The following is a 13,543-nucleotide window of genomic DNA, read 5'->3' as shown; positions in this document are numbered from 1 at the left end:
TGTGTGTGGGGTTGCGGTGGGGGTGACGCCGGCAGCACCTCTGCATCAAGGTACTGGACGACAATGCCTCAGAGGCCCTCAATGTCTTCCTCCAACTGTGCCACTTGAGGGATGAGAGTGGCGAAGAGGTCAGCTGGGTATTCTGGTTCATCTTCTACATTGTCAGGCTTGTCGGGGAGCGCTTTAAGTATTGTCTCAATCCGTGGGACGAGTGAAAGGATGCAGGCGCTGAGGTTGTCTGGCTGGAGCTCGCATAGAGGGGGGAGCTTCCGTGTGGTCCTCCTGATGTTGTCAAGCTCCCACCAGTCCATCTCTTCATTCTTCAGCATCATTGTCACGTACTCGAGAGATTGAGAAATGCCACATAGGTTACGATGGAGCTTGGAAACCTGCTCGAGCCGGTCCGTGTTTCCGACCCACCACCCGTCTTCCTTGACTGCCTTCTCAATGTCTCTGAACATGGTCTGTGCGTCAGCCATCTGAAACTTGACGATGGAGAAGTCGGATTGCAGGAAGTAGCGGTGCGGTTCCTCGAGGATAGTGGTGAGGTATTGCCGCCCCTCGATGCAGACAACGTGCCGCTGCTGCTGCTCCGCAGCCTCCTCCTGGGCGCCCTCCTTTTCCATGGCAAGGAAGGTGGCGGCTCCGGGGCCCGGGTACTTGAGGAGCACGCCTCCAAGCACAAGCGCCTCCATATCTTCCAGGAGCTGAGCGACCTTGGTCACGAGCGCGGCGGAGTAGTTGGGGCAGGCGTCCGCATCGCCGATCGCGTTGTCGAGGTCGGCGGCGTTGGTGACGAGCGCGGCGGCGGAGTTGGGGCGGGCGTCGGCATCGCCGCTCGCGTTGCCGAGGTCGGCGGCGTTGGTGACGAGCGCGGCGGAGTAGTTGGGCGGGCGTCCGCATCGCCGCTCGCGTTGTCGAGGTCGGTGGCGCGCCCGTCAGGGAGCGCGTGGAGTATGGCCTTCACGCGTTCGAGGAGTGGGAGGACGCGGTCGCGGAGGCTCTCCGGCTGCGCCTTGCAGAGCCCGGCGAGCAGAGGCGTTTCGTCCTCGAGGGCGCGGCGGACCACGGGCCAGTCGATGGCGCCGTCGGTGCCCAGCGTGGCGCGGAGGCTCTGGAGGGACTCGGAGAGGCGAGTGAGGCCGTCGTGGAGGTCGCCGGCCTGCCGGAGGCGGTCCAAGTTTCCCACGAACGAAATCCCGATGTCCGCCGCGGCGGCCTCCTTCAGGCGCTTCAGCATCATCGGCGTGTCGCGGAAGAGGATCCCGACGACGCAGACGTGGTAGCGGTTTGGGAAGTCGTCGGGGCGGTCGATGACGGACGCAAGGGCGTCGAGGTTGCGGATGGGGACGGGCTGATCCTCCTCCTCCTCGTCAGCGTCGAACTCCTCGCCGTCCTCATTCCACGGCAGCCCCCCGTCGCCGCCCAACCCCGGCAGCTCACACGGAGGTATTGATCGAATTTGGGGCCGGACGGGGTGGATTTTGAGGATTGGTTAGCCTCTGCTTTCGATTTTCGAAGTGGAGGGGGTGCTTTGGGTTTGGGGGGTTTGTTTCGTTTCCCTCCCTTTTATACAGATAATACAGGTAGGTCGGTGGAGGCCGCCACCCAGCCCAGCCGTTCGATCTTACACCACTTAACGGCTCCGGATGAAAGCCGCCGCCAACTGGCAGCCCATATGTACAGTATCACTATCCAAAATGAAATGTTAGGGTGAGCTCTCCCCGTCCGACCTCCATACGATTGGTTGCCTGCGCTGCTTGCTGGGCCTGGCTCATAGGATGTAAAAGGACGTCTGGAGTCTGGCTCCCACGATGCGACCAAATCCTTCGTATCTCCAGAGCCAGGCTCCTGAGATGCAGCGGCGGATACATGGATGCAGCACGCGGGCAAAAAAACGCAGCGGAGCAGACAACCAATCAACTTCCCACGCGAGCCAGGCTGCATGCAAACATCAACCAATCAAAAGGAGGTTGCATCTAGCGAGCTTGGCCGACGGGAGCCTGAATGAGTGGTGCGAGCCAGGCTTGGCAGAGAAGGAAACCAATCGCACCCTAAGCTATCCAAAATGACAAGTAGTACACTAGCACAGTGCCACAAAGGCACCCAGCAATGATGACCAAATCCATCCACACACACCTGTCACATTTCCTACAGTGTTTTCTGAATCCGGAAAACCTGCAGCTTGCAAATGCGCACTCTGAAAACTAGAAACTGCGCTCACATATGCATTCAGATAGCATTATCTGTCGACAACAGAACAAATACTACATGCCTTCGGTTCAGTCATCTTACAAAAAGGTCAGTCGTCTTGCAAACTTAACCACATTTTATTCATTAAGTACGAGTCAAGTGTCATCTGCCATTTTAAATTTCAGATTGTATTAAGGATGTCTAGCTTCTGCTTGCGGAGTTCAGTTCCACCAATTTGAAATTTAAAAATGACAGATGACAGAATCATGAGGGAGACCAGATTATAATTTTATAACACCACAGATAGCAAGTAGATTGACAAGCTGGTGTAGAAAAAAAATACATCAAACTAAAAAATTCGAACAAATCGAATAGATAGGGTCCACAAACAATCCCTCAAAATTTAACATCGAACACAGCATGCACAACATAGCTAGAAGAACCTAAAGATTGGCAACATGGCACTAGCTGCATGGCTCCAAAACCTTAAATTTAACACTTGAGGGAACTTTCCCCACAATATATCTTTCGACAGCCTCAACAGCACAGCGGGCTTTTCTGATAGCATGCATATACATTCCTTTACATGTGCTTCTAGGGTAAAAACTGCTGGTTGTATCGAGCACAAGGTATCGTAGTGATGAGGTATTCTCAACAATTTGACATGTTAGCTCAATCAAGCTCTTTGAGGAGAAGAATTGATTGATTGATACTTTCTTGAGGCTGGCATGGTGGAATTCTGGAATCCTCCTAATATGTAATGAATCTGCATTGAAATCTTGAGGTATTGTGTCCTGTCGTGCAAGATCATATGCTCCTGTCCGCACAAAATCAATATTGATGCCACTATCCTCCAATGACCAAATGCTTTAAAGTACACGGACATTACGATAAATATTCATTGCAGATCTGTTAGCTAGCAGAATAAAAGAATTACAGAATGAAAATGTCACCAACAAGTTGCCCTGCACAGAAGGAGATTTAAGTCCTAGAACAAGTAAAAGGTTGTGTGTTTGGCATGGTAATGAATATCATCCATGGCACCTAATAAATAATAATGTCTACAGAATACTAAGCATGAGTAGTTCTCAACTCATGAGAAATATAAGCTTATGTCATGGCCAAATAAGTATCATATGAAAGACAAACTTAGCCAAATGATTATGTAGAAGATGTACTGAGATACTCAAAGTTAATTTTGTAGCATGTACGTCTCTAAGAAATTAACGTACTTACCGACAAGAAGAAAGTTTCCAAGGTTGGACAAGTTTCAAGAAAAGAAACCAAAGAAAAATAACCGTAGCTTTCGAATCCAGAGCCACAAAAATAAATCTTCAAGCCCTTGAGGTGGAGGAATTTGCCAGGCAACACTAGCGTATTGAAAGTCCGAAGAAAGATATGCCAAGGTTAATAGATGCTTCAAGTTGTTCAAGAAAACAATAAATATTCCAAGTTGTATTGTATACATGGAATAAGTTAACAATTTAGATTCAGAGACCTCTTTTGATGATGACAAGGTAAGGGTTTGAAGTTTCGACGCGATGGATTGGAGTTTGATATGAGCATATTGGATCATGCCAGAGTAATATACACCATGCATAGTCATGTATTTCAGGACCCGTTTGGTTACTTTTACTTATTTTTAGCACGTGTCACATCGAATGTTTAGATACTAATTAGGAGTATTAAACATAGACTATTTTCAAAACTCATTACATAAGTGGAGGCTAAACGGCGAGACGAATCTATTAAGCCTAATTAATCCATCATTAGCAAATATTTTCTGTAGCAACACATTGTCAAATCATGGACTAATTAGGCTTAATAGATTCGTCTCGCTGTTTAGCCTCCACTTATGTAATGGGTTTTGTAAATAGTCTACGATTAATACTCTTAATTAGTATCTAAACACAGGTGCTAAAAATAAGCAAAGAAACCAAACCAGGCCTCAATCGCGATGAGTTGCTGATTAATATTTCCATGGGTGGGCCACTGAACAAGAAAGTGGTAAGATTTAGAGCATAAATTTCTATAGTTTGTAGCCTTGTGCACATATACACCTTCAGAATACTAAGCTCCTGCAGATGAGAAGGTATGCTCAAGAAAGTGGTCTCATTGCAATTGGTAAGGTCAATATATTCCAATGAAATTGCACTGGAGAAAAGGCATCGTATTTCCTCCCCAGTAGTGTGGACAAGGTTCAGACACACGCTTTTCAAGCTTTTCAAACAACCACTTCTTAATGTCCGGTGAAAAGCACAAGAGAAGAGGGAGATAGACTGAAGTGAGCTTGCAGCACAAGATAAAAGTGAACATGCGGGGTTGTAGTCTAGCATGAGATGTTGAGGAAGCTCCACAGAAATATCTAAAATTCCAGATCTAATGGTAGCTTGGAGCCAAATGTCAAGATGGTCAGCCGTGATGACTTCGGCGCAACAGCGAACGTCAAGCTTAAGTCTCTTCACCCCAATGCTTTAGTGGTTTTGAATAATGTGGTCAATTCTGTCAAGTAGTTTCTTCGCCCTTGCATATGATGTACCCTCATTCAATTTCAAGCCAAAAGTTTTCCGATTAAATGTGAGATTAGGGAAGCATCTCCAAGAGCGTAGACATCTATGAGACACAGGCAGCACGGGCAGCATCTGATAGTGGCAGAAGGGAAAGTATATGGCACAATATATCCTGCAACAACAATGGTTAAAAAGTTGGACATTGCAATTTAAAAGTAAAAGCCAACTTCAGACTGATCAAACATCAAACAGTAGACGACAATGCTATTCCTCGGCTACAAGGATTATATATGATAGAGAGCACATCATCACAAATGCGATGGCATAAGGAAGAATTGGTCCATGATGGCAAAATGCGTCACCCTGCTAACTCGAAGGCATGGAAGCATGTGGACAACGGCCACTGGAGTCGAAAACGTGAGGAATGGACCGAAAATGTGAAAATGGCATCCAGACACGTTTTCGACCATGAAAATGTATGCTATAGGTCACGGGAGCCCGAAAACTGCCACACTGGCCATTGAGGACGAAAATGTAGGGGCTGGACCGAACAAGTGAAAATGACCTCCGGACGCGTTTTCGACCATGATAATCTGTGTTATAGGTCACGGGAGCCCGAAAATAACGACATCGGCCACCGGAGTCGAAAATGTAAGGATGGACCAAAGATGTGAAAATGACCTTCGGACGCGTTTTCGGCCATGAAAACATGTGCTATAGGTCACAGGAGCCCGAAAACGGCCACACCGGCCATTGATGATGAAAATGTAGGGGATAGACCAAACAAGTGAAAATGGCCTCCGGACGTGTTTTTTGCCATGAAAACATGTGAAATAGGTCATGGGAGTCCGAAAATGGCCGCACCGGCCACTGAGGACGAAAATGTAGGGGTTGGACCGAACAGGTGAAAATGGCCTCCAGACGCGTTTTCAACCATGAAAACGTGTGCTATAGGTCACGGGAGCCCGAAAACTGCCACACCGGCCACTGAGGACGAAAATGTAGGGGCTGGACCGAACAAGTGAAAATGATCTCCGGACGCGTTTTCGGCCATGATAACCTGTGTTATAAGGTCACGGGAGTCAAAAACAACGACATCGGCCACCGGGGTCGAAAATGTAAGGATGGACCAAAGATGTGAAAATGACCTTCGAACGCGTTTTCGACCATGAAAACGTGTGCTATAGGTCACAGGAGCCCGAAAATGACCACACCGGTCACCAATGACGAAAATGTAAGAATGGACCAAAGATGTGAAAATAACATTCGGACGCGTTTTCGGTCATGAAAACGTGTGCTATAGGTCACAGGAACCCGAAAATGGCCACATTGGCCACCGATGACGAAAATGTAGGGGATAGACCAAACAAGTGAAATGGCCTTCGGACGTGTTTTTTGCCATGAAAACGTGTGAAATAGGTCATGGGAGTCCGAAAACGCCGCACCGGCCACTGAGGACGAGAATGTAGGAGTTGGACCGAACAGGTGAAAATGGCCTCCAGACGCGTTTTCAACCATAAAAATCTATGTTATATGTCGTGGAAGCCCGAAAACAGGAATACCGGTCACCAGGATAAAAAATGTGAGGATGAACAGAAGATGTGAAAATTGCTTCTGGACGCGTATTCAGCTATAAAAACGTATGCTATAAGTCACGTAAGCTCGAAAACAGCGATACTAGTCACTAAAGTTGAACGAAGATGTGAAAATAGATAACTACCATGTAGGAATAGACATCACGGGCGGTGGGGAGAGCTGGCTGGAAGCGAGAGAGCACTCACGACCATCCTTGAGATTCTCCTCGCGGAACTGCTTGGGGATGTGGTCGTAGTTCTTGCGGAACCCGCCGCCGTCGCCGTAGTAGTAGTTGCACCTGAAGGTGGCGGGCGGCCTCCTCGGGACCCTCACCGGCGGTACCGGAGAGGAGGAGGGCAGGAAGGGGCTCCTGGAGGAGGTGGCGGCGGGGCTCCTCTGGACCTGAAGGTGGCGAGCGCCATGGGAAGCGGAGCGTGTACAGGCACGGAAGGGGGCAGGGAGGGACGGCTTCACTCCGTCTGCCGCTGCGGCGGTGTCGGATGGATAACTGGAGGGGGTAAATTGGGAAAATCTTTTTTCTCTCCTCTCACTTCTTTTTGCGCGAATCACCGCCAGCCCAGGATCGTATACTCGAAGTGGACCTATTGATCTAGCCCACAAGACTGGAGGCGCCCACCCAGCTGAGGAAATGCCCACGACCCACCCACACATTCCATCTCAAGGCTTTGTTTTGGGTTGTGTGGCACGCACATTGCTTCCCACCTGGCCAACACGCAAACCCACCGTCAAGAACTGAATCAGAGGTATTTTGATGCAATAATCCAACGGTTTCTTGCACAAGTGCATGTGCTAACTCTTGTTCTACACAAAAATCTTCCCCTCTTTTGATTCTTTTCACGGTTGCAGTGGTTGGCACCAACCACAATCTTGGGTGCCAGTTTCCGAATGAAATTATGCCTGGGAGTGTAAGCACAAACTGCGAGAAACGGTGCAGGGCATGAAGGATTTGAGCTCGCTCGTCCAACAGCACAGAACGACAAAAAACGCATGAAACTACAACCATTTACAGACAACTGACCCAGGTTGGACACAAGTGAGACTAACTTACATGGTCACATGGAGAACATCCTAAATGAACAACATTTACTGCTACTATCCTAGTTAATGCACTCGCAGCGTGCAAACGAAACGAAATTAGCGTTCTGGCTTCAGGTCACGATCGATGTACTGTCTCACAGCATCCTGGTTTACATGGAAAATAAACCTCATATCCTTTACCTGCAACAAAAATCAGAAGCTAAATAAGTATGGCATGGGATACTTAATGAAATACATTTTCCCACCAAAAATCAAGGACAGCAACCTAGCACAGCAGTTAATAGGGAAAGCAATTGTTACACATGTGCTTATAAAATGCCTACCACATTGAGTCATGTTATTTTTAAATGCTACATAAAGTCCATAATAACAGAATGGCAAGAAGTAAAGTTTTAGTTACGTCTTATCAGTAAAATTATAAATTATACAGTGATCAATAGGAATAGCTTTTGAATAAGGATTACTATGCAGGTGTGCAGCACTCTAATAGTTATATCACAAAAGGATATGACAGGGTCGGAATACTTACCAAAAAAAGGTCAATTGATAAATCACCAAGTCACAAATGTATTAAAATGTGAAGGTTTCAATTTTTTTAGGACCATGGCAGGTTCTCTGCCTTTCATAGTTTCATATTAGTAGGAAGCATATACGCTAGCACAGTCCAAGACTAGACATCAAGGACACAAAGAATGTAAAAAAAGAACATATGAAGGTTTTAATTAAAATCATAGAAAGAGAAAGTATTGGTACCTCAATTAATGAGTCAGAGCTTAAGTTGATGCGTTTGCAGCTTGGTATTTCCTTGCTATTAACAAAGATTGGACATTTCCCAATGTTCTTGATATGAAAAGACCCAGCTTCATCCATCTTGATAACAGCCTGATTGTCAGACCAATACATACATATATTAAATATAATGGTGCGAAAAGTGTACTGAAGAAACTGAATTAGTAAAACAAGGAATTATCATCTTTTAGGGCAGTGTGCATACTAAAGGGGAATAGTATGTAATGCAGTCAGCAGGATGAAACTAAAGGGGGACCACAAAATTAATTGCTTTTGAAAATGGTTCAGAATGACATGATCAAAAGATGTGATGCAAAAGTTATTGCAAATGGTATTATGACCATCCAGTGCCACACTTTCAGCAATTCCAATTTCCATAGTTCTTAAGGCGGTAAGGCGAGGCGTTGGACCACATTCTAACCGCCTAGGCGACGCCTAGGCCCTAACAAGGCGAGCAAGGCGATGCCTTACAAATCAGAGAAACAGCAAGACAGCAGGAGGAAGGGGGAAGAAAAGGAAAAAAAAAAGGAGAAGGGGGAAGGGGATGCAAGAGGCCGGCCCAGCCCACCAGACAGCCCATAAAATCCTCCCCTGGCTTGTGGATAAGACTCCCCGACCCTTCTCCCCTTCCCTGTTCGGTCGGCAAAGTGCCGTGCACCGCTCGTCAATTCTCCGTGCGCCGCTCGCTTCTCCCTCTTTCTCCTTGCACCGCCGCTCGCTTCCCCCTCTCCCTCTGTTTCTCCTTGCACCCCTGCTGCCCACAGCTCCTCCAACCATCTTCAGTATCGCTTCTCTGCACCCCCACGAAGTTGTGCGCCTGCACCCTCTCAGATCGACCGTGCAGCAGCTGACTGGAGTGGGTTCTGCATCAGACGCCGGCGCCGGAGCTAGCGGGGATGGAGCAGCGGCAGCTGCTGGGCCTTTTTGTTTGATTTCCCTTCGATTCTTCCTCCTCCCTGTCTCTTGCTGTTTTTTACTAGGCGACGGGGACACCCAGAATCATTTGAGCGCCTGGATGCCTTGGCGTCGCCTAGGCGACACCTTTAAAACCATGACAATTTCCAAAACAAACTTGTGGTCAATTTACACAGCTGGAAAAAAATACACTAGTACGCATTCAAAACATCAAACAACAGTGTTAATGCTTCAAATTCCCCAACTGAAACACAAATTCATTATATTAACAAAATGGAACCTAGCTGAAACACAATTCATTGACTGGAAGCATTTCCAGCAAGCATTGGCTTGCTAATTCAAAGCAAACCTAACAGCCTGCATGCCAAAATGTGCTTGGAAAGCATCGGAGCAACAAGACACATGTAGTAGTACAACGTCTATCAAAGCCATGAAGGCGGCATAGACCAACTGTGGCTGCAGATCAGATAAAGACCCACTGAGGTACTAAAATAATCTTTTGCCTTCAACACAGCACAGTTAGGACAATGCAAATGATGTGTGCAAGTGAAAAACAAGAGATAATAAATTTAACCTCTCATACTACAGGGCATATATGTTTGTCATCTTTTAAAAAACATTAATGCAGTTAAGTTCACTATAATTGAGCATTAGCCATTTCATAAGGAAATATAAGTGACATTTCTTAACGCACACTGAAACTTTCAAGGAATTACCTGTCGGCGAGATATTTTATTTGCCCTCCCTTCTTTTCCCAAATCAATGTCAACTTTAACATCTTCTGTCTCTCTTCCAAGAGTAACCTGCATGAGCAAAGAAAAAAAATTAGAAGATGGTAGCAAGATATTACACAAATATTCACTGCATACTCCAGAAATGCACAAAAGCAAGACAGTTGAATCTCACGGCTCCTAATCAGGATCACTCTCGGATCAGAATACAAAATTCCAAAATGGAAACAAAATGGTGACCCTTGTGTTATTCAGAAATTGACAGATATATCTCAAGTTCTAGAAACAAAAATCATATGCATCTGTATCTCTGAGTGACTGGATGTTAATGCGATACCACTGAAACTGTCCACCACAAGGTATAGATATCAAAATTGTACACGTAGTTATCCCCCCTCACATCCTATAACTGATTAGCTAAAAAAGATGCTGACCTCAGGATCCTTTATGTAGTATTTCAAGTGCAATCCATAGATAACTGCAAAGGCACCATGTGACATGATAGCTCTGTTCATATAAGACCGAGCACCCTGTTCTAATCTTATCAATGCCTTCCTGCTTTCCGGGTGATGAAATCTGGTAACTGAAGAAATCAACAAAAAAAAGAAGAAAATAAGAACATATTATCTTCCATTGTACATAGTTTTTACGACATACCGGCTACATATCCTGAGAAGACAATTAGCGGTACGGTTCACAGTGATTTCACCTAGATTATTAATTCTTCATATGTTTAGAGCCTATGAATTAGATCATTTCTTAAACCCTCAGTCAACCAATTGATGTAAATGGATAATCTTGCCTTTAATGACTCTACACTCAACAGCACAATACTTCTTAAGCCAAGTCTGTCATCACAGAACACCGATGCTAACTAAAAACAAAAAAGTGAGCATCTCTATACAGTATCTTGAACAGCAAGCAAATTGTGTAACGCATACACATTTACCTTCAGGATGCATCAAATCAGAGTCCTGATCCCACGGGATGAGATCCTGGTCAAGAATCTGCAATGAACACGGTACATGACTAGTCAGCAATGTCATGGTAAAGAGATCCTAGTAGCTGGGCTAAAAGATAGCTACCAAAGCTTCTATATCATAGTAATTTGGAACATCGTTTTCATTGTCAGGGCATTCTTCTGCTTGAGCTGGTGTTGGCACTGTTGAAATAGGGTCTTGAATACCCAAATCCGATAGTGCATTTGATGGCATACAGTTCTGTAGAGCAGCCTCATCACCTAATTCTGGTTGACCATCAAATGAGCTGTGTTGCATCTGATCAGGAGCTTGAACTGAATTTTGTACAGTCAAGCCATGAGAGTTAATAAAATTCTCGTGTTGTCCTAAACTACAAGGAGATCCTTCGCCAAATCCAGCAGCGCTGAACGAGGGCAGAGCTAGCATGCATGTGTTTGCATCATTTGTGACAATATTAGCAGTAGTCAAAAGGCCTCCAGTTGTTGAAGGACCTTCTAACAGCTTAGCTCCTAGGACACCACCTTTATCATGTGCCACTGAATCTTCTTTTTGTTCTGAAGTGGATGGGTCAATCTTCACTGTTTGTAAAGGTTGGGCATTTGCCATATCCTCCACCTTTATCAGGGCCAAGTCATTTGCTTTGGAATGTTCAGCATTCGGTGCAGGGCTGGTTGCAGGGGAGACTGGATAGATAGTGTTCTCCGATTTCTGGCCCAAGGTACAGCATTCAAGAGGATACTCAGGAGGTGTAGCAACATCATCATTGCAAGGGATTTCAGGATCTTCTGTGTTCAATTTGCACTCAACATACACGCCAGGACATGGCACGACTAATGAAGTAGGAACCAACATTATACCAGAAACGTCTACATTACTTTCCACATGGCCAGGATCTACTTGATCACATGACGTATTGGCTTCATTGGAATGCGCCAGACTTTGCATGGTTGATCTAACCCCAGGAACAACCTTGAAGGCAGGATCATCTAAATCCTCCTGGTTTCCCTCGCTCGGAGAATTCAAAAAGTTTTCACCATTCAGGATATCAAATTCTTCACTATTACTGAAAAATGGGAAGTCCATGAAATCTGCCTCGTGTTCTAAACCAGATGTGCAAATCCCACCATCTAAATTTGCTTCAAATGGGTGAGGGTCCCTGTTTTCTAACTTTACATTCTTATCATCAGCAAGAGTGAGCGTGCCTCTTCGCTGAACCCCGCTCCAAATTGCACCACCAGGTGCCTCAGAACCCTCAGGTTGACCAATCACTTGGAGTGGGATAGGTTCCTGCACATTTCCACTGAAATGGTTAGGGATCAACAATGCCTTGGAGTCTACCACTCCATTACCACATTGATTGCTGTCCAATCGCTGGAACTGCATAGAATCCTGAAAATCCGCGATACTCTTTAGAGAAACATTATTCCTGCCACCACTCCCATGATTATTGGCAGTGTAGGCATGATGCTCATACATTTGACCTACATCTGAGTAGCCATACGCAACGTTATTGGTGTCATCCCCATCTCTTACCATGCTCTCAGCATGCTTTGTGTGAAAAGAATGCCCATTCATTCCAGGATATGTATGTCCACCATTGTAGCTTGCACCCACTTGCCCATAGCGGCTCACTGAACTCAGCCCTAGCTCAATATTATTAGGTAAGCCTCCACAGACACACTCACTACCATTTGCTACACATGAACAGGGGGCAACAAGAAATCCAAGGTCTGCAGTGTTGCATGGATCGTTGCATACTCTCTTTCTCATTGCATAATATAGGTTCTTCACACTGTCAATTTTCCGTTTCTGAAACGAAAAATCCTTTGCTTTTGAATTGAAAAGTTTATGTGCCTTGGCTGGGTCAGATGTGGAGAGTTCATTTTCATACTCAGCCATCCGGAAAGAAGCTTGTGTTGAGACCTCTGGGTCATATAGCAATGAATTCCATCGATCCTGTATTTCTTGAAGTGTGAATTTACAGGAAAAACATACAGCTCCTTTTGCTAAGGACTCCAATGAGGCACCAGTCTGCAAGTATCACAAAGACCAGTTAGCACTTGCACAAAATAGAGCATTAGCAGTAAAGTCATGTAGATCCAACTGTTGGAGAAGCTTTCTACACTGAGGTTTGGTATACAGAATCGGCTTCACAGAATCACAAGCCCAGTTTTTAGGATTACAAGGTCAGTATGCTACTAAAGATAAAACAACAAGAATTGCTCAGAATATATTTTGAGGGAAAATTTGCTAAGAATAAAATATAGCTGCAAGGCAAATAAGTGAAAGTTTGACTGTTTGAGACAACATGATGTATGAATTAGGAAAGCAACCATTTTGATTAGATTAAGCTGTTGGTTCACTCCTACGCAATGCCAAACATTGACCTCGAGACGAACAGTATGGAGTCCGAAAACTGAGATTGGGGGTACAAGGTGTGGAGGCGGGGGGTTACCTCGACAGCGTTCTTGAGGAGGATGTCGTCCTCGACTAGCCAGTTCACCGACGAAGTCGACGCCGATAGGGCGCCCATGTCGGCGCCGACACCGCCGTATTCTTGGAGAGCTCGGCCGCCGGGTTCGCATATGATTCGTCCTGCTTCTTGGAGAGCTCGGACCGCCGCCACCGGTCGTGTAGTAGGCTGGGATTGGCGTGGCGGCGGCGTGGGTGATGCGTGGAGGCGGCCGTGGACGAGGGGTGGGGTGGGGTGACGTGGACGAGGCGAAGGCGTGGCGGCGGCAGAAGGACTGAAGGATACGACAAATCAGGAGACGACAGATTCGGGATTGGA

At 46.0% G+C, this 13,543-nt stretch overlaps 2 protein-coding genes across 5 annotated transcripts; both read right to left on the bottom strand.

The window, feature by feature from the left end:
- Positions 1–2,460: 2,460 nt before the first annotated feature.
- Positions 2,461–6,965, bottom strand: LOC101784725. 4 transcript variants are annotated; one of them, XM_012848875.2, is made up of 2 exons: positions 6,424–6,965; positions 2,461–3,010 (listed from the first exon to the last, which is right to left on the bottom strand). In XM_012848875.2, the coding sequence occupies exons 1-2, from the start codon at positions 6,948–6,950 to the stop codon at positions 3,001–3,003; spliced, it is 537 nt and encodes a 178-aa protein (XP_012704329.1). In that variant the 5' UTR covers positions 6,951–6,965; the 3' UTR covers positions 2,461–3,000. The 4 variants fall into 4 exon arrangements, with proteins under 4 accessions (XP_012704329.1, XP_022678651.1, XP_022678652.1 ...); XM_022822916.1 differs by having other exon boundaries at positions 6,485–6,965; XM_022822917.1 differs by lacking the exon at positions 2,461–3,010 and adding an exon at positions 4,029–4,875.
- A 136-nt stretch (positions 6,966–7,101) lies between these two features.
- On the bottom strand, positions 7,102–13,483 carry LOC101779176. The gene is made up of 7 exons (XM_004980882.3): positions 13,208–13,483; positions 10,858–12,783; positions 10,722–10,779; positions 10,207–10,355; positions 9,758–9,844; positions 8,091–8,219; positions 7,102–7,517 (listed from the first exon to the last, which is right to left on the bottom strand). The coding sequence occupies exons 1-7, from the start codon at positions 13,283–13,285 to the stop codon at positions 7,434–7,436; spliced, it is 2,511 nt and encodes an 836-aa protein (XP_004980939.1). The 5' UTR covers positions 13,286–13,483; the 3' UTR covers positions 7,102–7,433.
- Positions 13,484–13,543: the final 60 nt, after the last annotated feature.

Source organism: Setaria italica, chromosome IX (genome assembly GCF_000263155.2).
Source record: "Setaria italica strain Yugu1 chromosome IX, Setaria_italica_v2.0, whole genome shotgun sequence".
In the NCBI taxonomy this organism is placed as follows: domain Eukaryota; kingdom Viridiplantae; phylum Streptophyta; class Magnoliopsida; order Poales; family Poaceae; genus Setaria; species Setaria italica.
Note: the sequence above shows the minus strand (reverse complement) of the source record. Positions and strands in the feature narration are given on the sequence as shown.

Excerpts from the sequence above, each read along its gene's own strand:
- LOC101784725 (XM_022822916.1), bottom strand. The coding sequence starts at position 6,950 with ATGTGTGGGTGGGTCGTGGGCATTTCCTCAGCTGGGTGGGCGCCTCCA. Across the intron at positions 3,011-6,484 it reads GGAGAATCTCAAGGATGGTC|GAGCATATGATCTTGCACGA; the intron begins GTGAGTGCTCTC and ends TTGTGCGGACAG.
- LOC101779176 (XM_004980882.3), bottom strand. The coding sequence starts at position 13,285 with ATGGGCGCCCTATCGGCGTCGACTTCGTCGGTGAACTGGCTAGTCGAG. Across the intron at positions 12,784-13,207 it reads TCCTCAAGAACGCTGTCGAG|ACTGGTGCCTCATTGGAGTC; the intron begins GTAACCCCCCGC and ends TGATACTTGCAG. Across the intron at positions 7,518-8,090 it reads GCTCTGACTCATTAATTGAG|GTAAAGGATATGAGGTTTAT; the intron begins GTACCAATACTT and ends TTTTTGTTGCAG.